General features: G+C 39.6%; 2 protein-coding genes across 4 annotated transcripts in view; one reads left to right on the top strand and one right to left on the bottom strand.

Annotated features, from left to right (window-relative positions):
• Nucleotides 1-1,302: 1,302 nt before the first annotated feature.
• On the bottom strand, nucleotides 1,303-8,098 carry mdh1ab (malate dehydrogenase 1Ab, NAD (soluble)). 2 transcript variants are annotated; one of them, XM_029520944.1, is made up of 9 exons: nucleotides 7,981-8,098; nucleotides 7,431-7,527; nucleotides 5,592-5,767; nucleotides 5,288-5,410; nucleotides 5,002-5,178; nucleotides 3,289-3,402; nucleotides 2,584-2,673; nucleotides 2,073-2,190; nucleotides 1,303-2,007 (listed from the first exon to the last, which is right to left on the bottom strand). In XM_029520944.1, exons 2-9 carry the CDS (start codon nucleotides 7,492-7,494, stop codon nucleotides 1,937-1,939), a joined length of 933 nt encoding a protein of 310 aa, XP_029376804.1. In that variant the 5' UTR covers nucleotides 7,495-7,527; nucleotides 7,981-8,098; the 3' UTR covers nucleotides 1,303-1,936. The 2 variants fall into 2 exon arrangements, with proteins under 2 accessions (XP_029376804.1, XP_029376806.1); XM_029520946.1 differs by having other exon boundaries at nucleotides 1,303-2,190; nucleotides 7,981-8,097.
• Nucleotides 8,099-8,730: 632 nt separating this feature from the next.
• The window catches only part of wdpcp (WD repeat containing planar cell polarity effector), a 70,309-nt gene continuing 56,016 nt past the window's right edge, over nucleotides 8,731-23,023 (top strand). For both annotated transcript variants that reach the window (XM_029520942.1, XM_029520943.1), the window contains exon 1: nucleotides 8,731-9,408. The gene's annotated coding sequence lies outside the window, so the exon portion shown is untranslated. The remainder of the gene's footprint in view (nucleotides 9,409-23,023) is intronic.

Genomic DNA, 23,023 nt, shown 5'->3' on the forward strand with positions numbered 1-23,023 from the left:
AAAAAAATATGCATTTGGAGACTGCTATGTGATATCACATCCATTGATGACGGAATTGAGATAATTACTGCTTTTATTTGAGGTGTCAGATTCAGACCATTTCATTAGGAGGTAATCTGTTGACCAGTGAGAAAGGAAAGACACCAAATCCTGACTATTACAAGCAATAATCATATCTCTTCAGAAGCAGGATACATGCCACTTTGGTATTTATTTTACTTTTGCAATTGACTTATCATTTAGTGGTATCTTTTGTAATACAATACATAGTATTATAGACTCTTCTGTATGTAAGAGATGATGCTATTTCTTTTTTATCGGTGCAGTGCAGTGCATATCTATATGAACTTTCAACACTAAAATCATTAATACCAGAATAATGTGTCTTTTGGTAGTGGCACCCCTATTACATACTGACAGTTTTTATCAACAAACTCTCATTGTGAATTTAATTAATTGGGTTGGGACATTACATAATCCTCGTGTATCCTCCGCTGCCGGTACTTAAACAATGAGGAAATACTGCCCCTGTCTGGTGAAACTGTGATGTTGTACAATGCTTCAGCATTTCAAAGAGTCATCTTCAGCTTGTTTTCTTTTTAATAAATTATGTAAAATTATCCATCATAACATCTATGAATACCTAATAATTTCTGCAGTATACTTTTCATCCCTCTGTAGTCCAACATCATAATCACCAGCGAAAGAGCTTAACATACCTGAAGACAATGAAATGTGGGTACTGGAAGACTGCTGCTCATTTATCACCTCATGTCCAATGTAAAGTAAGGTCTAGCAGTGTCAGTCTTGAAGTCTGTAAGGGAATGGGTATTTTCTCAGCACATTTAAAATCCACAAGAGACAACCAGTTTCAGTTTTTGTATTAAATGTGTTTGTAGCTACAGTACAAAGCCTGAAGCAGATGTTGCTCAAGGCATTATAAGATTACATAACATTCATACTCACGTTCAAGTTCAAGCTAAAACCTAAAAGTGCATATAGTTGGGCTGTCAGGGGAAACCCCCACACACACACACACACACACACACACACACACACACACACACACACACACACACACACACACACACACACACACACACACACACACACACACACACACACACACACACACACACAATGTTGCCAGCTGGGTTGCAAACTTTATCTTTGCCCCTTTTGCTATAATAATTCTTATCACTCAGCCACTATGCTAAGTATTGCATCTCAATGTATAAATTTAACCATGCCCCCACCAAAAAAAACAAAAACAAAAAAAAAAAAAAAAAATCACAGTTCCAATATTTAAATGTATTTTTATTGTTCCTACTTAAAAGCTATCCATTCCAGTGTTTCAGTACTTAGTGCATCACTGACCATATGTAACAACCATCCATCCATTCACTTTACCCCAGAGAAACATTGTTATTGTTAAAGAGTTGGTAACAGATTTTATGGACTTCCAGTATTGTACTGTATACTTAAGATAGAGTTATACTTGTGTGTCATGCCATACAGCAACCTTGCCAAAGGCATCTCTAGTGTCTACTGAAAAGGAAACTAATGCTACACAGTCTTTTATAACCACTCTAAACCTGGTTACTATCCATTTAACGAGCAACAGACAGCAACAATTTGAAAAAAGCAGGAGTGTGTTTATTATAGAAATGGCTTTGCTATGTCACAATTTGAGTGATACAAAGGACAACATTATTGTTTCTATTATTTGATAACTTGCTTCGTGTAATTTTCACTATCAAATACATGACCCTAACCCTAACCCTCTCCCCCAGAACTAGAAATTGATTAAAACAGTTGCAAGCAACTCAAGCTACCACATGACTATCTCCAGCTGTATGCATATATGGCTGAGTGCATAGGCTTAATGTTTTTACTACACAGACTCCCAACACACAAGTATAAATCCACTTTACACCTATAACAACTGACCGACTCTCTCTGTCTCACATACAGTACTGCGGGGGTTGGTGGAGTGCTTTATTACAGGCGTGCTTCTGGAGTTTTGGTGCTGTCTATGTGCTGGTCGGGTGGCTCTGCAGTGTCTAGTCATACTCCGAGGAAAGTCACAGCTGTGTCCCTCTCTTCTATTAGCTCTGCTGCTGTGGCGTCCATCTTTGACCGGGAAAAATCATTGATGGCCAGACCATCCACAACCTTCCAGGTCTTGTCCTGAGAAAACAGCATACTCTCGTGTTTCACATAGTATTTTGGGACATCCTTTTAAGTAATGCTCTACACTTTACTTCTCCTGGCTCACTCAAGGAAACATGAAGAGTAATTTATTACCATCTAATTTGTGGTGTGTCGCACATAACTTTTAGATTAAGTACCAAAAAGCATGTCTCTAACCACATGCAGCTATACTCAGTCATGTACTGACTCCTTAGTATGGTGTTAATTTATATGTGACAGTGTGTCTTGTCTCACAAAATCAGTACACACAGCCAAACACAAGCAAGCAAACGAACAACCAAAAAATAAACAAAAATGAAAAGAAAATACACATTTCTAGCTACAGCTAGAAATCAACTAGCTGCACTGAAAAGATTAGTTTAGTCTCACCTTGATCTGGACAGGGAATGAGTAGATGAGGTCATCTGGGACTCCATAGGAGTTGCCAGAGGAGTAAACACCCATAGATATGAATTCACCCTAAAAAAAATAGAAGCAGAAGAGCAGGAACTGCTTAAAAGTGTATCACTGAAAGTTAACATCTCTTATTCCAAAATATTCAGAATATTTTTAATTTATACAGTATGTGCTCTGATAGAAATCAAGGTAACAAGTCTTGATTACATGATTCACAACTACAACTTTTTTGTGAGAGTTATGAAGCCATGCATACACACAGTTTGAGAAACTGTGTGCAACACACAGATTGCATTGTGTGGTGTGTTCACATGCAAAAATATGTGAAAACCACCCACTGGCTCCTGTATTTGACACATCTCATGTCTCCTACACTAGTGTCTCCATGACAAGAGTGAGGGGAAAACAATTAATCTAATGACATAGAGGGTGTGATAATTATAATTGTGATGTACCTAGTAAGAATATTTATTCAATATTTAAAAAGATATAATTTGAGTATATTAGTATATTACCAGATTAAATATTGTCCCTTAGTTTTTTTTTCTTTTCCACTTTACCACGTCACAAGAAATAGGGGTGGAGGGTTTTACAAGCACAGTCTGTAATTTCACTGACTGCAACGATAGGCAGCAATAACCTTTCCAGAACGCCAATATAAATTAACACAGCGTTTACCTCGGGTGTGCCTGACCAGATGTCTCTCATGTGGTCACAGATTGCTTTGGCTGCAGACATGGCACTGGACAGCTTCCTGGCCTTGATGACAGCAGCGCCTCTCTGCTGCACTGTCTGCAAGGCAAAGCAAGGCAATTTAATTTATATAGCACATTTCACACATAAAGTCAATTCAATGTGCTTTACATACATAGAGAGAACATACAGAATATGTAATAACAGTGACATGCATAAAATCATTAAATAATTTAATTAAAATGATCAAAAGAGTAGCGGGCAGCACAGCGGCATAGTGGTTAATGCTGTCGCCCCACAGCAAGCAGGTCATTGGTTCGGTTCCCAGCCTGGGGCCTTTCTATCTGGAGTTTATATGTTCTCCCTGTGCCTGTGTACGGTTACTCCGGGTTCCTCCCAGTAGCCAAAGACATCCTGTTTAGGTTAATTGGTGACTATAAATTGTTCTTAGGTGTGGGTGGTTATTTGTCTCTGTCTGTCTCTGTATGTTGGCCCTGCGATGGACTGGTGACCTGTCTAGGTTTGGATAGGTTAAGAGAAGTACAGTGCAGTCTTCATTCAAAAGCACATGAGAAAAGAAATGTTTTTAACCTGGATTTTAAAGTATCGATGTTTGGTGCTGATTTATCCTCCACTGTTCATTCCACTTGTTTACAACATAAAAGTTCATGATGCTTCTCCATGTTTAGTCAGGACTCTGGTCTGGACTAGCTGACCTGACTTCATGGATCTAAGAGTCCTGCTAGATTTATATTCTGTAAACATATCATAGATGTATTCTGGTCCCAAACCATTCTGTTGTAAACAAGCAGTAGGGTTTTAAAATCTATTATGTGATCTACTGGGAGCCAGCGTAAAGATTTTAAAAATGGTGCAGCATTCTGGTTGAGCTGCAGCTGTTTAATGCTCCTTTTGGGGAGTATGGTTAGAAGACCATTAGAGTAATCGGGTCTACTGGAGATATATACATGGATGAGATCTTTTTGGGCGATTTTTTTTTTTTTTTCTGTTGATGTTTAAGAGTCGGTAAAAATCTGTCTCAATTACAGCTTTGATGTGCTCCACATTGCTGCAAAACAGCAATGTAGCACACTGAATAAAAATGCGGAGGAGTTATTTAACTATGCAGCTACTTTTCGAGAGTAGCTAGATAGAGACTGAAGGCTGAATTATTTACAGCCGTTATCTTTGGAGTGCCAGAAAATGACATTGGAGGGAATGATAGGCAATTTCTGAAACCATCTACTTATTTTTCAGTCCAATGACTATGACTGCCAAACCAAAAATTAATTAATTAAATTTAATTAAAATACAATTTAATAGCTTATTGCTGATAAGATATTTGGGCCAGGGCCTTTCATTTGGGCCTTGTTTGCTGAACAAGTCAGGGATGATGTAAGCATAAATTCCATACCTTTTTAGTCCAATCAATCAACAATTTCCCTGACGGAGACCTCCCAAGGGATTAATAAAGTCTATCTTATCTTATCCATCTCCATTTGATTATTTGACTTTATGAAACCAATATTACCAATAAACCCATTTTTTTTTTACATATAATGTCAGAATATTTGTTCTGTAATTTCCCAATGTATCATTTTCATTTACACTCAAAAATTAGAGACTCTTTTCTTAGCAGCTATCACAGGACTTGTATATGATGATCGAATGAAATAGAGTAAGGGAACATCAGCTCACAGAAATGAAATCTCCTTTGAGCCAGGCATCATCCTTGACTGCATCAAAGCACGCAAGATCACTACCAGACATGTTGACCAAACAGTGGTGCACATCTGGGTACTGGGTGGACGAGTGGTTGCCCCAGATGATCACATTCCTCACATGTGTGGCAGGGACGCCACAGCGCATTGCCACCTACAGGACAGAAAGGAAAGTTCAATTTCACATTTAGAAAAAAAGGTTTAAAAAAAAGTAAAAAATGGCTGACAAACTGTGAAGTATGAATAGAAGTGGAACTGCACACCTGAGAGCGTGCCCTGTTGTGGTCCAGGCGGGTGAGGCAGGAGAAGTTCTCTTTAGGGATGGAGGGAGCAGACTTGGCCGCTATCAGACAGTTGGTGTTGGCAGGATTTCCCACGACTAGAACCTGAAAACAACATACACATTAAATGTCGGTGATGAATCTCATCCAACTCAAACTCATTACCATAATAGACTTATTAATTACAGGCCTGTTTGCTTTGTAGTGGATTTTACATCTTATTGTAAAAATAATGAAGCAAAAAAAAAAAAAGCAGACTTGTGTTATATGGTTCAAATTTCATTACCTTTACGGTCTTCTTAGCATACTTCTCCAGTGCAGTTCCTTGGCTTTTAAAAATAGCCACGTTGGCTTTGAGCAGGTCCTTCCTCTCCATACCCTCTTTCCTAGGCATGGACCCCACCAAGATGGCTGCATCAAGGTCTTTGAAGGCCACTTCCTCCTTGTCAGTGGGGACAATCTCTGAAGAAGAAAATTAAGCAATTACTGGTGTCTGAATAGGTTTATGCTATACTACCACTCAACATCTTCCAACTAAAACATCTTCATCTTTGTGTGATGGCCCTGTGATGGACTGGCAACCTGTCCAAGGTGTACCCCGTCCTCACCCGGAACATTGGGCTGGGATTGGCTCCAGCACCCCCCCGCAACCCGGAAAAGTGGCAGAAGATGGATGGATGGATGGATATATAAAATAACAAACATACAAATTTAAAATGTAAAATAACATTTTAAAATTTCCAAGCCATCTAATGCATATTTTTGGCCCAACTTCCTATTTGAAGAGAATTAAGGTGGTAATATATATTCATTATGCATGTTATCAGTGAGTTCATATTTGTGCCTTTAGGTGGCACAGCCAAATGTTGGAATTCCTGATAAAATTAATAAACTATATCATATAATAATACACTTTCTAAATCAATGGCAATGGACAGCTTAGGACGAATGTGTCTATGTATTCATCTACATCTGCAATGCACCTATGGCAACACCCATGTGATTAATTCTAAAACAAACTTAATGAAAAGTCTTTCCATCTTTTCTAAATCATAAACCCATATGATTTTGAGAAACATGCTTTGGAAGTATCCCATATGTGACCACAATTGTACCAGTATAGCTGGGCCCATCTCAGTGGATGAAGCGTTGTCTTTGCAGTACAGCTGGTTAATACAGGGGCCTCTCACAGCCCCTGTACAAACAAAGCAAAGGACTGCACCATTTCAAAGGAAAAATTCCAGGTCACAATGGAGATGACACATAATGGTGCCTCACAACTGATGTCAGGACAATGGTTACAGTGATGACAACAGAAAGCCATGTCAAAACCTGTGATCTTTTTTCAGGAAATAAGAAATAATTGGATGTTCCAATCTTCTTACTGTGTTGCACATTTGGTACAAACATGAGATCACATTTATTTAATTATATTTACAATAAAGTCTCATTTACACTTAATTGATAGTAAGATTATACAAAGGCAACTTCTGTTATAACTATGATTGTATTCATTAACCCAGTACTGGCAGTATATGATGATTTCCTGGACAACAAATGCGACAATGGTTGTGTAATGCTTAGCGTAGTAGTAAAATAGCCCATTTATACATGGATGACTTGCTATCCCATATGATTTAATGTTATTGTAGTTAACAAAGTTTGGAGACATTTTATAAGGGAAAATTAACAAGCAAATCAAACACATCTTTCTGCCAAAATGGCACAGCCTTTAAATGAATAATACAGAGGACTGATTTTGAAAAGATCTGAGTTCTTTTCAGGCATAAATAAAAAAAGTAATGATTGCTACTATTTACAGTCTGATTGTTACATTATTAATATGATATATTGTCTAGATTCAGATTTTCCTTGTTCTGGGTCACCACAGCAAGCTATTTGACTTGCATGGTTGATTTTCTAACAGCTCTTATGCCAGATATCCTTCCTTTCGCACCCCTCCCCATTTATCCAGGGTTGGGACTAGCACAGCATAGGCTGTGGCTGGGGTTTGCACCCGGGGCCTGTGCATGCAGATTATGCACCTTTTACATATATATATATATATATATATATATTGTTTTATTTTTAGAGTCAATTATCTCAGCCACCCTTATATAATTACCTCTCAGAAGTGGTAGGGCACAGTCCTGCAGTTCCATGACAACACCTTCCAAGACTGGCAACATGGGTGCTATGTCCAGAAGGAGCAAGATGATTGGCTGGTAGATGGAGGAGGGAAGAAAGCATTGTGATGAATGAAAAAGGTTACATTAAATTCAAAGCATCATTTCCATGTGCAGGGGTATCTCACTGTAAAGAGATGCCATTATGCAACACTGGTCTAAGGCCTAAGCCATGTGGCTCAGAGACTGGCATGTGCAAAATGGCTGAAGTGCTTTTAAATTCGGCTTAAGGCTCTTGGTAAGAGATCCATTTAATAAACTTCAGGGACATTCTTGATTTGACCCTGGCTGCATGAACAAGCAAGTGCAAACTGGTAGATGAACACCAGGATAGCATCTGTTCAGTGTCACCCCGACATATGACCTGGAAACCTTGTGTGACTGCAACTTTCCTGGGATCACTCAGTATTCTACACACATTGTGCGGCATTGCTTAATGAGATAGATCAGTTCAGGGTGTTGTGTGAGGAGGACAAAGTCAGTCCTTACCTGATCTTTTCCAAAGACATCTCCCTTGGCAATGCTGAACAACAGGGAATAGGCGATCTGTCCTGCAGCGCCGGTCACCAGAACTCTTATAGCCTCAGACTGCAAGATACAAGGCAATGCTGTTAGTACTATTAACATTGATTTCAGAGGAAGGACAGGTTTGAATGTCAAAGTGTAATTGTTCCACACAAGTGGTGCTGAGCGTCTATTCTTGTCACAGGATTTACTAAAGCAGGGGTCAGTTCAAAAATAGACTGTCTTCTTCACATGAGGAGTATTACATAACAAAGCCAGGGTAAACATAGATTATCTAATTCATCGCCATCTTTACCATTCACTCAACATCATTCAATCAATCCCACGACCGATTTAAGCCACTCAGCATCAAACTAAAACAGCCTGATATGAACACAGCCGTAGGACCGACTGTGTGTTTTAAATAAACGGGAGCCTTGTGGTTGATTACGACTATATAAGGCAAACCAGAATGAATATCATTAAAATCTGTTTGCTAACTTTAAACGAACTTTGCACATGTTTCTAAATGCATCGTGAATAAAACTAAATGGACGCTGTTTCACTTGTACTTAAAGAAGATTAGCAAAGTCATTAATTCTACTTACCATGTTCACACGTTAGCCTGGACTGCTGTCGCTCTCACCACTCACTCAACTCGGAGGTGATCACTCGCTGCTATTCACCAGCTCAACTGATTGCGACACCTGCAACTCTCATACGGCAGACCTCGAAACCAGGGAGTTGTAGTTTATGATAGTTTGTGTATTCCTTCAACGAACAAATTATTCTCAATGACTGATCGCACAGACAGTGAAAGGAATCGTAGCTGGCCGCAATTCTTACAATACCCAGCGTGTACACATAGGTAGCTACTTAATATCGCCATGTAATGAGCTATGAAGTTAGCATTTTAGCGAGACTTCTGAGCTAACTGCTTAGCATAGCTTTTCAGGTAAAGCTTGTAGTTGCTTGGCGACCTGTTTCCACTGGCTGAGTAGGAGCGAGCTAGCATCCAGAGCACTGTTAGTCAATGTATACAGGCTGCTCTTTAAAAAATACAGACAGAAGACCGACATGGGTGATTAAATTGACCGAACAGCGACAATTGGTGTCCACATACTAAATCCGTAGTGAAACGTAACATAATCGTTTCCAGTGTAAGGCTGGCTGTTAACTTTGTGTAATGCTAACTGCCCAGCAGACAACGACTCATCAAGTTCACATGTCGACTGAATCAGAGCAAAGTGGCTGTATATAGACGTTTACAACATAAAAGCTTGTGTTGGTCTGGCAGTTATCGCAACATTAAGTTAAAACTAAAAAAAAAAACAACCAAAAAAAACACAGAAGCTGAGCAGCCCAGGAGACAGCACCAAAAGTTTTACAGACCTCAACAGACAAATAATCCAGGTAAGTCGATCACAGTTACCGCTCATCTCCTTCTGCTGCTTTTCAGTATAGTGGTTGAAGTTAAAGAGTCAACAATGTTGACAAAAGCTGCTATTGAATTAATTCAAACTAATATTTGTGTGGCTTTCAATGTTATAACGTCATAAAGGTAAACAAAGCAAGCCAAAGACACTGGGTCTTGGGTAGTAGCAGTAAAAGTATTGGAATTCCTTGTGGTTACAGTAGTTAATATTAAAATGAATGTGTTTGGATTTTGAGAGGTTAATCAGAAACAAGGAAACTCATGATACTACATTGTTTTTAGCTGAAAGGACCCTATAGAAGTCCAATGTTTGGGGAGCATAGTCATCAATATTTCATGGCCCAATTATAGGATCATTACTTGGCCTGTGCAAAAAGTGGAGATGTTATTACACCGGTCTGGCATCAGACTGTGGTTTCACTGCTGTTTAATTTGATTGCTTATCTGCAGAATTAGAAGGATTGCTGTGGCAAGTGGTTATATTTGAAACAGGTCTTTTTTTTATTGTTTTGGGGCATATTTTCTATTTTGGTTCAAAATATTTTATCCTAATTTTGGCTGTGTAGGCGTAATATTTAGGGTTATTTTTGGTTTTTTATTCAGATTCCATTTAGTGTTATAAAGTGTGTTGAGTTTGAAAATAAGTTAAAAAGTTTTGGTTGACCATTCAGGTCTAGGTCTTCAATCTCTGAATTGAACAGCATAAAATGAGCCACCAATTCTTCATCTAGAGCCTATAACTGGCCATGTTTTTCATTTGCCCATCTGCCAGTGACAGGGACAGACACAGACGCTTGCCTACTCAAAAGACTCTGCTTGTGATAACTGGACTCAGAGCTGTTTGAAGCAGCTGCCACAGCCTGGCAGGCTTCCTCTCAGCTCATGTTACGTTTTTACTCCTGTGTGGCATGTGCTTATGGCTGTCATGGGTGTCAGTGTGGGACAAACTGGTGCTCACAACTGTCTGTTGGCTGGTGTTTGAGACTTTTTGTCCACTGGCGAGACAAGTAAGAGAAGATTGATGTCCTCTAAAAAAAAGTTGTCCAATAGCGGCTAGCAAGTAAAATTGTTGTATTTTTGATGCCTTTTCAAAAAGCATCTGACGAAAGAATATTGATCCTATAGTGATGAGTCCACAGACAGTTTTAGTATTTGTAAGCCATTATTTGGGTTTCACAATCTGTAACTTTACTAATATCTTGCGCCCAGCTAAAAGAAAGACATGGTCAAAATTAAGTCACTGTATGCTAACAACCCAGGCCAAGAGGCCAGACAAAGTTTGAGACAAATTAGTGAGCAGTGTTGAGCATTTGAGCATTAAGCAGCTACAGAGCCAGGTACTTCCCTCGGACCCTGGTGGAGATTAACCCACAACTAATAGGACAGTGCATGTTAGAATTAGATTTATTAGGTGGAATCATTAAAAAAAACAAACAAACAATAAAACAAACCCCAAAACAAAACAAAGATAGTATTATAAGAAAAAAGATTCATGCATTGATTTATGATGCATAGTTTATTGCACCATTGTTTAAATTTGAATTTCAAGTTTTTATAGGAAGCTTCAAGTCCTACTCTTAAGTTTCCCTTTAAATTGCACATTTGAATTGCACAGTAAATGTGGGAACTTTTAAAAAGGTTGATCCAGTGAAGGTCACAAAATGTAGAAATGGTGCCACCTGTCAGATGATCTCTAGAACAGAAACCACTGTGACTAAGGAAAGATTAAATGAACACAGTGGCCTTGAGATTAATCTTGACAGGAACTCATTTGATTACATTTCATTCTGTTATACAGAAGGAGTTGATCGATCCCTCTTTATGGCCACAGAAACATCTGAAAGTTATTTTTAGAAGGATTTGTCACCAAAATTCAATAATCTGTATTTAATGATGAAAGAGTTTCCACCATTTCAACCCAGACATATATCAGTATAGTATTTATATTATTATGTGAATCTAAGTGTCTTATAGTTTCATTTGGTTGTTATTTAGTATGACTGTTTTGGATTTTGTCCTACTTCTGGTCAGCTTGCATTAATAATTTCCTTTGAGAAATTTTATAGCCATTCACTGTGCTCCCTCAGCCAGCTATGAATTTGAATAGCCATCAAAGTCACCTAAAGTCGCCCTAACTTGTCAGATAACTTATGACTGAATTTACGTAAGCGCACAATTGAAAGAGTCTGTTGTTGCTGTAAATGTTATTTGACAAGCTGGGCTCCAATGTTTATTTTCTTCTCTGGCTGTCTCAGTCAGGTTGACATGAGGGGATTAGACATACTTCGTCTTTGTAAAAAGGAAATCAGAATGAAACCAAAAACAGCAGAAACACACATGATAATATCTGGTGCCAGTTTTCCACGGCAGCCTGATCCTCTATGTGTGTGCTGTGAAAACAATTGGTATTGTCGGTATTTCATTCCACCCACAGGGCAAGACCTGGAGCCTCACACAAATGAGGAGAGTGGGAAAGTTCACACGTGCACAGATTCTGAGCTATGCACACACACACACTACCATACATACATGCATGCATACAGTTATACACATGGAGTACGAGCATGCTCAAAGCTGATTCGTGCCTGGATTTCGCACGCTCACACACACATACGCACACACAGTGTTCTCTGAAAATCTTGATAAGTGCATTGCAACAACACCAGCAGCACGTCTCTCTGTCTGCACTGTGTCTGTCTCCTCTGCTTACCCCTCTCTCTGTCCTTTGTCCACTCCATCTCTTCCTCATCTTTTGTTCCCTCCCCATTTCCCCTCCTACATCTCCACCCTTACTGTCAGCTCTCACTTTATCTCCTATTCTGCTTCCCCACTTGTCCCTGCAGAGTGCACCTGAGTGACCCTGTTACATTGGCCGCTGGGAGGCAGATAGCCAGCGCACACACCAGCCTCAAAATCACCTTCTTATCTCCCTCACAAGACCAAATAACCCTCACAGTGTACCAGAAGACATTGAGATAGCATGTTGCATGCGCATGAGTGCACACAAAAACAGTGCACAAACACAGTGGATAATTGCATCATTGTCACTATTATCTCCTATCATATTCAACTTCTGTATCCCCGTGCCATCATCCTACTTAGTTTGTCGCATATCTGTGTCCTGGTAGTGTCATGTTCCTGTGTTGGATTAGTTGATGAAGCTTTAGATCAGGCAGATCATTTTTGTTCTATCTTTTATCTGCACTATGATGCAGACAGTGGTGGTGGTGTTTAAAATGAACCTGCATGGTCCACCATGCCATTTGCTCTTATTTGCAATATCTGTAATAATACTCTAGGTGTCAGTGTCTGCCTGTAATTAACCAGAGTCATAGATGGCTGTCACTTTACAGATCACTTAGGAACACACTTGTCTTATTTTATGCCATTAACAGCATTAGAGGTTGCAAATGCAGCTTTTGCCACGTGTTCAAAACTGTCTAAAACTGCCAGCATGTTATCTGGAAAATTCTTATTCAGATACTTGAATGATTGATTGTCATAAAATTTGTATTTGATTTAAATTCCATGTAATCATTCAACATGCTGTACGTGGCATATGTTTTAATGATTCCCTTTATGTGTTCAAGGCATTTTAGTCTCATATGTCACAAAGAAGTGTACATCTTTCCTGAGCTGAAATATCATGAAGGCTTGCATTCAAACAGCCTGCAGATTTATTTGAGCTGCTGTCATTATGTAGCTTTGGCACTTTTAGGACAAGGCCTGGAGGAGTGTTTCCATTCTGTCTATACCTACTCCCTCTCTGAGGTTTTTTCACTGATCGCCTGTGATTGAAACCCAAGAGGGACTTTGTTTTTTGCCAAGTGTTGGCAAAAAAAAAAGACAACCAGGCTTTCAATCAGAAAGAACACAGACCCCTCTGAAAATACACCAAGTAACTTCTTGGCACCGGTGCAGAACTATTCAATTAAATCTCATTTTATATACACAGCGTACCATCCCCGGAAGTGTGTTCCTTCCTCTGAGCAAACCTCAACCACACTCTCCCTCTCTCCATTTTTCTCCCTGAGGTGTTTGCATATGGAAATGGTCCGTGAAATTGGTTTGATGGAATCAAAACTCCATGTTAAGACAAATACATATTTCATAGCAGTTGATTGACTGATTGATGGTTGTGTCTTCATTTCCTTTGTGAGTCACTGCCAAAGATCTTTATCAGAAACTGTAATAAGAAGGATCATGGCTCGGCTTGTTTGAGAGAGGAGCTGTTAACTTGTCATTTTCTGACTTTGAGTGATTCTTGGTGCCACTATCTGGGGGTATCCAACTGTTAGTTTTTGTGTGGCAAGCTTGAGGTCAACTTTAACCACACGAGGGCACCATACTGCCACATGTTGAGATTGTGCCTGTGTCCTAACTGAAAGTCCCCTCTACGGTCCCTCTGCTGTTGACCAAAAAAAAAAACCACTGAAGGATGACCACTAACGCAGCAGCAACAGCAGTGTCCTGAATCCACAGCCAGTGGATGTGGCAGCTAATTCAAACCAGACAGGGTGGAAGGTGCTTCATGTCTTTTATCAATGCAACTGTTGTTTTAGCACAACAAGGCTGGCTGACAAACTCCCCCTGACCCACCTCACCTAGCCAGTCGTACCACCTTTCATTAACCTCAAAACCCAAATCCATCCAGCTGGACCAGTGATGGCAACTCGCTGCCGTCGCTGGCGGTCACACCCCCCTGAACAGCCATAATGGGCCGCAACACAATTGGGGGCCACGTAACTGACAACATTCCCGGCCCATCCAAGAGGCCAGTTGCCTGCAGGTTACCAGCAACACTGCTTGTCCCTGTTTGTCTGCTCTCACTAAAAGGAAAGAATGTTTTCCCCCACAACATGGCTGTGTGGGGATTAAGGCCCATTCTGAGTGGCCCCGGGTTGTGCAGCAGATGTTAGCCAGGATAGTGCGCGTTGCCGTGCCGACAGAGAGCCGGCAGGATCGGCCCGCCCAGGCCACGTTAAGCCTATATGCATGTATGGGAAAGGAAGAGGGGTGGGGGGGCTGCTACACATTAAAGAGGATGGCGGTGGGAAATTTGTAACAATGGTCACACACTAATTCAGCTGTACTGTCTCTGATCGTCATGACTCACATACAAAGCGGAGGACTTTCACATGGTTTCCCTGATTCTGGGTGGTTTTTAAATGTTTGCAAAGGCCTGTGGTTCAGCTTAAAATTGTGACATCAGGGCAGACTGTCCACACAGACAGTTTTGTTCTCTCATGTTAAATTTTCTTAAATTATCTTTATTAATTCAACAAAAGAAACCATTTTGGTGAATACACACCGTTAAGACGTCTCTGTACATGGTTGTCTCGCCTTCATTACAGCCACTAAGCTAGAAATTTTGCAATAGCAACATATGAAGGCTTTTAAACCAACAGTTGCAAATCATTTGTCAAAATCACTTCCCCTCTGTGAGCGTCGGCTCTTACCTTCCCAGATGATGTTTTAATGGGATTTTTTTTTTTTTTTTTTACTGCTAAGCTCTCAAGTGCTTGTCACACAGAGCCTCTAATGAAGATCAAGAACGATCCAGATAGCCTTATGAGTGAAAGGAAAGCCATGAGTTGTTGTTAATACCGTACAAATATATAGGAATAGTTATGCTTTATTTAAAGTATGGATTCAATTTTTTTTTATCACTTTTTTTAATATGGATAAAATAAAAATAAAATTTTACAATGAATTTGAAAGAAGTGTGGTAAATGTTAAATACAAGAAGTTGGTAGTACATTAGTCAAAATCTTGAGTGGGGAAATTTTTACATGCAAATTTCTAAATTCTGGAAGATTCTGAAACATTTTCTTTCTCCTTGCTATCCTCAGCAGGCATTTACCTCAAACAAGTAAACTCTATGATTACATGCGTGGAAGAGGGCTCTATGATTGTTTGATGTGAAAGACAAGCCCGTTCTCTGAGTCAGACAGGTCTAACTGCAGAGTGAATATGTTTAACATGGGGCCTGGTTCAGGCACCTGTGGTACTCATAAGCACGAGGCTCAATGGAAAGAGGATACAGGGTCTGACAAGACATGACTTGACCCAGCAGTGCAGAGTCCCAACTATTGTCCTGAATAAACAGCAGAAACCAGTGTTGTAGAATTTCCCCTTTGTGTATCTGTGTGTGCGTGTGAGAGAAAGAAGGTGAGGGAGGAACAGTCTTCATGTATTTGTGTCTGACAATTTTGAGTGAACTTCTTCTGGGCAAACAGATCACAACAGTGACATAAGCAGTGTGTCAGTGTGAGTATGTCTAAGTCAGTGAGTAATTGTGTGTGTATGTGTGTGCCATGGGGCACAGGCCATGCCGTTCAGTTCCACAATGACTGTACTCTCTGAGGATGAGTGTTGGACAGGGCAGGGATGCTTTCATGCACGGCTGAATGTTTGGGCTTTCTGACAAATGGAAAATAGCCAGATGTGTGTATTTGTTAGCCTGTGTGTTTGTGCATATATTTGAACACAGTTGTCTTATTTCATGCTTCCATTCTGCTGATTTCAAACCTCAGCAGCAGTTTAACTGACCCCTTACTGCAAATAGCAAATTACCAGACTCCATGCTGAAAGGAAAAACTTTCCTCTCATGCTCTAAATGTGTCAGCAAACAGTAAAAACATGACATGCAAACTTTACTTAAAACATCTATATCAATCGTACGTGTTTTTTTTTTTTTTTTTTTTACGCTTTGTTTATTAATTGGGGAATAGCTATGAAGTTCTATGTGCAGTTTACAAATGTTATATGGGTTTATTTGTAACTGTTTACTTATTACTTACAAATAATAACAAATGGAAAATCTGATCAGTAACTTTTTGTTCTGTAATCAAAAATGCTAAACATTCAGATTGCCAAATTATATTTTTTGCTAGCTTGCACTCTTTTAAACGCATTGCACATTTTGACTTTGAGTGACAGTGCAATTTGTTTGTGATAATTTTAAATGACGATTGAATTATTGGTACCAATACACAGCAATCCTGTTGCAGAATTTCTTTAAATGTTTAGATTCAGTTCATTCAATTCCCAAATAACAAACAATGACTTAAGCTCATACTATAGCAATGAAGTGTGATAGACAACTGCCAGGTGAAGGGAAGAAGTAGAGTAGACGATAGATAGGATTTTATTTCCACTTCCAAACTGCGGCAGGGGGAGTGGGGAGATATGGCACCGGCATCCATCTCTGAGGTCACAGTAAAGAGAACAAACCTCTTGGTCCGAGTAGCATCAGCGGCCGACCACTCTGTACCATGTCAACCTGTCAGAGAGAGAGAGAGAGAGCGAGAGAGAGAGAGCAAGGTAGAGGGAGGCACTGCCCGCTGAGGGGTGTCCAAGGTGTCATGGCCTCGTCTGGGAGGTGACAGACAGCGTGTGTGTGAGTATGTGACAGGGGAATAAGACCACTGAGAAGTCTAGGGGACGTTCATCATGACCTTTCGTTTTGCCAGGGTCCATCTGGCTCTATGCAACTTTAAAGAACGTCATCCTCAGAGCCCTTGTGTGTGTATGTGTGTATGTGCACGCTTGTCTTTTTGTGTACCTGAAAGTACACATGCACTTGTGTACGCCTGTCGCGGGAAGCTTTAACTGAGCTGTAGGTATCTTGGTGTTTTTGTACACAGTCAGGAATACCGCTACAGGGCATTGTTATCCTGTAATCTTTATTCTACAGAGATACAGACATTACATGTTCCCTGTTGCTTTCTTTTTGATCCACCATAAGGGGAAGTAGTTTCATATATATAGATATGTACCAGTTTATCTTCAGCTAATGACAATTGAGACTGTTCTGCCAGAATGTCAAGCAAATTTTGCTGGCGATGCAAATTAATACAAAGTGATTGGAAAGATGTAAGTAACTTTTACTATATGACATATGTATACGCAGTTTAAATATGCTGTTTATGCTTAAGTAAGTATTTATAAAGTATTTCTATTTATTTTTGATTAGCCTTTTCTCAGTTTTGTGGTTTACATGTGTGATTTGTTTTGTCCCAGTTTTGTTTTTTGCATGTGTGCGAATAAAAAACTGACATATTTCATGACTTGTCTTTGTGTGAGTCCATGTGTTTAGCGTTTATACGTGTTTGTGGTCAGGAGGTGAGGGTCGAACAACAGGGAACTAAACAGCTTTAAAAGAAGAAAATCCAACAACATAAACAAAACCACGGTCGGTGTGACACGTGTCACCTTTGCTGTGACGGGGAACAGACACTAGAGAGTCACAGAGTCCCCAAGAATCTCTTTGAAGTCAGCCCACAATTGTGTTGCTGGTTTGGAGGTATTGCCTTTCCTGCCCTTGGGTGTTGCTATAGGGCAGATGCACTCAGCTTTTAGTGAAACACTCGTCAGGATTAGGCCTATTAGCCAAACAGGAGGGAAATGCAACCATTACTGGTTTAGATGAGTCCTAGCTAAATGTGGAAATTCAGTTTCAATTTAATGGATTGGTTATAACGTTTTGTCAGCATAATGGAGCCAGAGGTCTCCCATCTTTTTGTTATTTACGTTTTTCAACAAATCTTCTGTCAAGACCTGATTGTGCATTCTTCACCAAACATATCCTCTGTCGCAGTCATTACTGGTCCTGTGTTTGTGTTTCTGCTCCAGGCATTGGGTAAATACCTCTGCTGGAGTAGGTTTTCTCCCCACTTCCCCTCCATTACCTTCTCTAATGACGTTTACACATCTGCTTAGAAGAGCTTCCACTCATCTCTCTGTCTCTTTCTGTCCGTCTTTCTCTCCTTCACTCTGCTGCTCAAACTCATACACACACACATACATGGATCCACTGTTGCTGCCAGAATTATATTCTAGATTATGTATTGGCCAAACTAATATCTAAACTTCCATTAGGTCAGTTCAGAATCACATGTATTGGTATCATACATTTAAAAGGTTCTGACCAAAAAACAAATATAGGACTTGAGCAAAAAAACTGACATATTTTTAAAAACTACCTTATTGTGAACACCTATGCAAAAATAGAAATTTTTTTTCTTAAACTTTCCAAGAGTAAATACGATAATAGATGGAAAAATAAGACAACCTTCACAAGCACATATGCTGGGCTGAAATCATTAGTTGATGAATGTAGTTGATTGAATGAAAACTTCTCCTGAGAAGCAGGTGACGTGTATACCAATAGTTAAAATCCCCCCTTGCAATATTGCTCTTTCATATTACTTGAAAGTGTTTTTATGCCATCCATTGTCCTATACTTCCTATTCTTGTGAACACAATATCTCGAACTAAGTTTTTTAGTTAACCCTAACCCTAACCCTAACTCAAGAATTTATTTACCAATTCTAACAGAATTTCTAACAAATATGCAATAGGATACAGTCCAAACAGTCAAAGGTCAACATCACAATCGCATCATAATGTTCTGAAAAATATTTCTGGTCATTAATCAGTGCAGAAATTCAGGAGAAGAAGTGGGGATTGGGACCATATTTCCTGCTAATTGACTAGCCAGTCACGAGGCTTTAATCCTCCTTTTGGTTTCACATGTTTGAATATGGCAATAGTTTCTTGCTCTCTTTCACTGGACCTTTCACTGAACTTTTCAACCCCTCTCCACCAAATGCCTCCAAACCTGAACCACTGTCACTTAAAGTGATCTGCTGTTTTGTTTTGTTTTTTTTCATACACAAAAATTTGCATGCACCAGTACCGACATAAACATATTCCCACAAGCGCACATACATCCTTTGACAATGAAAATCCCCAGCATTCATGTTTCTGCCGTTTCATTTTCTCGTTGATTGACAAGCCATGTAAAATATACACACACATATGCACATGCATGCAAAGTGACTGTCCCTGTCACCTCTCTTGAATAGTATTACCTTTACCTCATTTTGTTCTGCCTGTCCATCACCTCTATTCTTCCTCTGCCGACAGCTGAATAGGCTTCTGTGGGACTTTGTTAAGTGTGTGTGTGTGTGTGTGTGTGTGTGTGTGTTGTGAGGAGTTTTAGGCCTGCTGCCTGGCGCCACTTTGCCCTCCCTCCTCTGTTCTCCTCCAAACTCACTGTCTTGTATTGGGACAGTTGAGAAGATACACTGTAATTGCCTTTGGCTATATTTGCATGTGGGGGCGGGTGTAGGTGTGGATGTTTTAGCATTTAAGTGCATAAACTACTGCCTGACTCAGTTGGATGAGTTCTTTAACGCTGCAGGTCCTCCACAAAACCACTGAAGCAAAGTGACTGAGGGACTGAAAGACAGTGAGGAAAAGGGGATGGAGGATAACAAAGCTTGGCAAGAATATAAGACTCCGAGACCACCAAGTGACCCCTATAGTCTTCAATGTTTGGGACATACCACAGTACACCATAAGACAATATAGGTCAAGTGTTGTGCCCACAGAGTTGTGCAGTGGGAGGAGCTATTTTGGGCACCCATGGTTCTCAAAATAGAAGTCTCATCCATTAATTCTGCAGCTATGTGTTGCATTGCTGACAAAAGAAATGATTTTATAGTCAGCCTCTTTAGTTTTTACTAAACTCTTTTACTCTTTGAATCAATTGTGGATGTGTGTTGTGTTATCAACTCTGATGACAAAAAGTTTTAAAATCTCTGTTGTACTGACCTCTCTGCCCAGAGTCCCCTCTAAGAGTCAAATCTTAGCATGTAGACATGTTAAATACTTGTGAAAGAACATTTCAAAGGTCCTTGTAACATCAGAGCTTGAGTGTTATTCATATTTTTTAGTTTACTTCAATAACAAAGGATATGTATATATTTTCTGGATGCTATGCAAAAAGAAAATGATAATGGTAATTCACCACCAGTTAAGCCATTATTTTAACAAATAATGGTTTAAGAAAATAAAGAACAAACTGTAGCTCACTGATGGCAGTATCATGTGCCTTGTTTCCATCTCAAAAGCGTTGTAGAAACTGTAATATAAAGATTTATTTTTATTTAAATTGAATATAAACTTTTTTGTAATCTTGCTTTAGTATGTTAGTTTAGTATGTTTGCATTATGAAGGCTCCTTGCATGGATGAAGTTTGCATTGCATTGGAAATGGCCAATGGGTTTTTGTGACAGGATCTTTCCTTTAGAATTTCCACAAGTCTCTTCTCCACCACACAGACGCTCATCATTTCTCTCAGCATTCACAGGGCTTCCATGATGTCTTCCTCTGTTACATTACACCCCTTTTGGGGCTTGGATTCTTTGTTTTATCCCGTTTTTCACTCCTCATTATCTCACTCTTTCGTCAGAAGCATATCTTGTCTTTTCTGATTTTGCACCTTTCTTTTTTTTTGGCTTTGATATGACACTAGAAACTAGAGGATTTTTCCCTGGAGGATATACTCAAGATAAGAGCTAGTGTGAGTTTGTGTGCATGGGTTCATATGTATGTAAATGTGTGCATGTGTACATTTCCTCAGGTATCACAAGGTTAAAAGATAGGAAAATATGCATTGGATTGTATGTGCCCTTCCATGCATACGTATGCGCAGTTTGTGATATGAGTTAAACTATCAACAATTTAAGAGATAGAAGTGTATGTGGTGCAAGACTGACTTGAGTGTGATTTTGTTTACTGAATACATGAGTATATGTGTTCATGTAGATTGTGATTGAAAGTTGGCAGAAACTCCAAGGCATCTCTGACTGAAAAATCTGAACTCATACGCTCAAAATTACACACTGTTATCCTATCTATCACTGTCCGTGGATATACTTTCTGGTCGCCCTTTATATGATCTTCATGTTTGCCAAGTTTTTCTCTCCGAAAGCCAAACAAGACCAGGCAGTGGCCTAGAGCGCGTCTGCGAGAGATAAAGGCTGTGGGGAAAAAAAAATCTGAAAATGTTCTCTGAGAGACATGAGAGGAAAGTGCGAGAAAGAGAAAATCAGACACACTGAAATACTGTCCTTTCAGAGAGACGAGACAAAGAACAAGGAGAGTAAAAATTGCCAGAGAGAGGGAGTGTAGGCATGCAGACTGGGTCAGAAAGCTTAATGCATTTCTAATAGCAGGTACCCTAGAAAAACATGGGAGACAAGAAAGAGGGGAAAAAAGATAAAACAAAAAAGGACCGGGACAAGTAGGCAGAGGCACAAGTGAAGGTACTAGAAGGAAAAAAGAGAAAAGGTAAAGGAAAAAAAAGACAAACTTAAAGTCGAACCTTGTAGGTGAGAAGGGAACAGCAGTGTGTGTGTGTGTGGGTGTGGGTGTTTGGGGGGGGGGGGGGTGCTGTGATGGCCTTGTGTCAGTCACCCTATGGCAGGTCTTTAACCCTGTAATTTACCACATCACTCTTCTCACAGTGATGGGACCACTGCACTGAATGACAACACTGCCTCTGGCGTGTGTGTGTGTGTGTGTGTGTGTGTGTGTATGAAGCAAGCAAGAGAAAGAGATAGAGAGATTGAGAGTGAGATGGGAGAAGAGAGAGTGCATATTGGTGAGAAAGAATTTTATAAGTGTCAAACAAAATGTCTCTTAGACTACCTTCATTTCAGGCATGGACCTCTCTTGCTGCAGTGAATCTGGACCACAGCCCTCACAGACCCGGAGGTGGTTTATCAGCTCACATTGGTTAGATCTTAAGCAATGCTACCTTAAGACGATCCCAGTCATAGAGCAGCCTTTTAAGAAAATCTCAATTGCTGTCACTAGCCACTCCTTAAGGCACTTGAAACATAAAAACTGTTTTATAGGATTCAGAACATTTGTCCTATTTATTTACCCAAAAGAATCAGAATGAGGAACATCTCTCAATATCATGCAAACCAGAACACCACTATTAAACTTTACTGCAACAGGTTATCAGGGGTCCCATTGGAGATATTAATGGCATAGATTTCTACAGTTTATAGTCGGCTTGTGCCTGCATGATACTAAAAACTAGGGATGTGCTTTCATTCATTCATTCATCTTCTACTACTTATTCATTTCCGGGTCACCGGGTTTAGAGTCACCAATTAACCTGAACATGATGAACCGAACCCATGACCTTCTTGTTGTGAGGCACAATGCGCAGGTGCGCATTTCAAACAAAAATAATAATAATAATAAATATACTAATATATAATAATTTACTCTTGACCAATAATTGCTCTCTTAGGTCTAGTAAGCATCTCTGTCCAAAAAAAACCCAAAACGATCAACACTGTTACTGTTTAATCAAAAATCATTGCCCGTCCCTACTTTAATCGTGTACATATGCTGCTTTTACTATCAGTGGTCTATATTGTAGGAAAAAGCACAAACAGCTAGTCAAAGTTTTACAATTCCCAAATCTCCATAACATCTATGTTAGCTATGTCAGAGCCACCCCTATGTTAAGCTATATTTAATAGTCCAGCATCAATTATGGAGTACGTACAGCTTATCAAACAGGCATGCCAAACTTGTTACCCCCAATCTTTTTTGTCTCATTGATGAAGGTGCATGTCTAAATCCCATCATATGTATTTGTCAATCAACATTCTGATTCTTTTCAAATTCAATTTTACTACCAGTGTACACCATAATTCAGTTAAGACCTATAAATATAAACGTACTATTAAAAAAGTCACTATTATGTCAGTTCATTCC

This window comes from Echeneis naucrates, chromosome 15, assembly GCF_900963305.1.
Source record: "Echeneis naucrates chromosome 15, fEcheNa1.1, whole genome shotgun sequence".
NCBI classification, from domain to species: domain Eukaryota; kingdom Metazoa; phylum Chordata; class Actinopteri; order Carangiformes; family Echeneidae; genus Echeneis; species Echeneis naucrates.

Bases quoted from the DNA above. Each gene is read 5' to 3' on its own strand.
- mdh1ab (XM_029520944.1), bottom strand. From the start codon at position 7,494: ATGTTGCCAGTCTTGGAAGGTGTTGTCATGGAACTGCAGGACTGTGCC. The intron at 5,411-5,591 runs GTAATGAAATTT...TGTTGTTTTCAG, and splicing joins ATGCTAAGAAGACCGTAAAG to GTTCTAGTCGTGGGAAATCC. The intron at 2,008-2,072 runs TATGACTAGACA...CCAGAAGCACGC, and splicing joins AGCTGTGACTTTCCTCGGAG to CTGTAATAAAGCACTCCACC.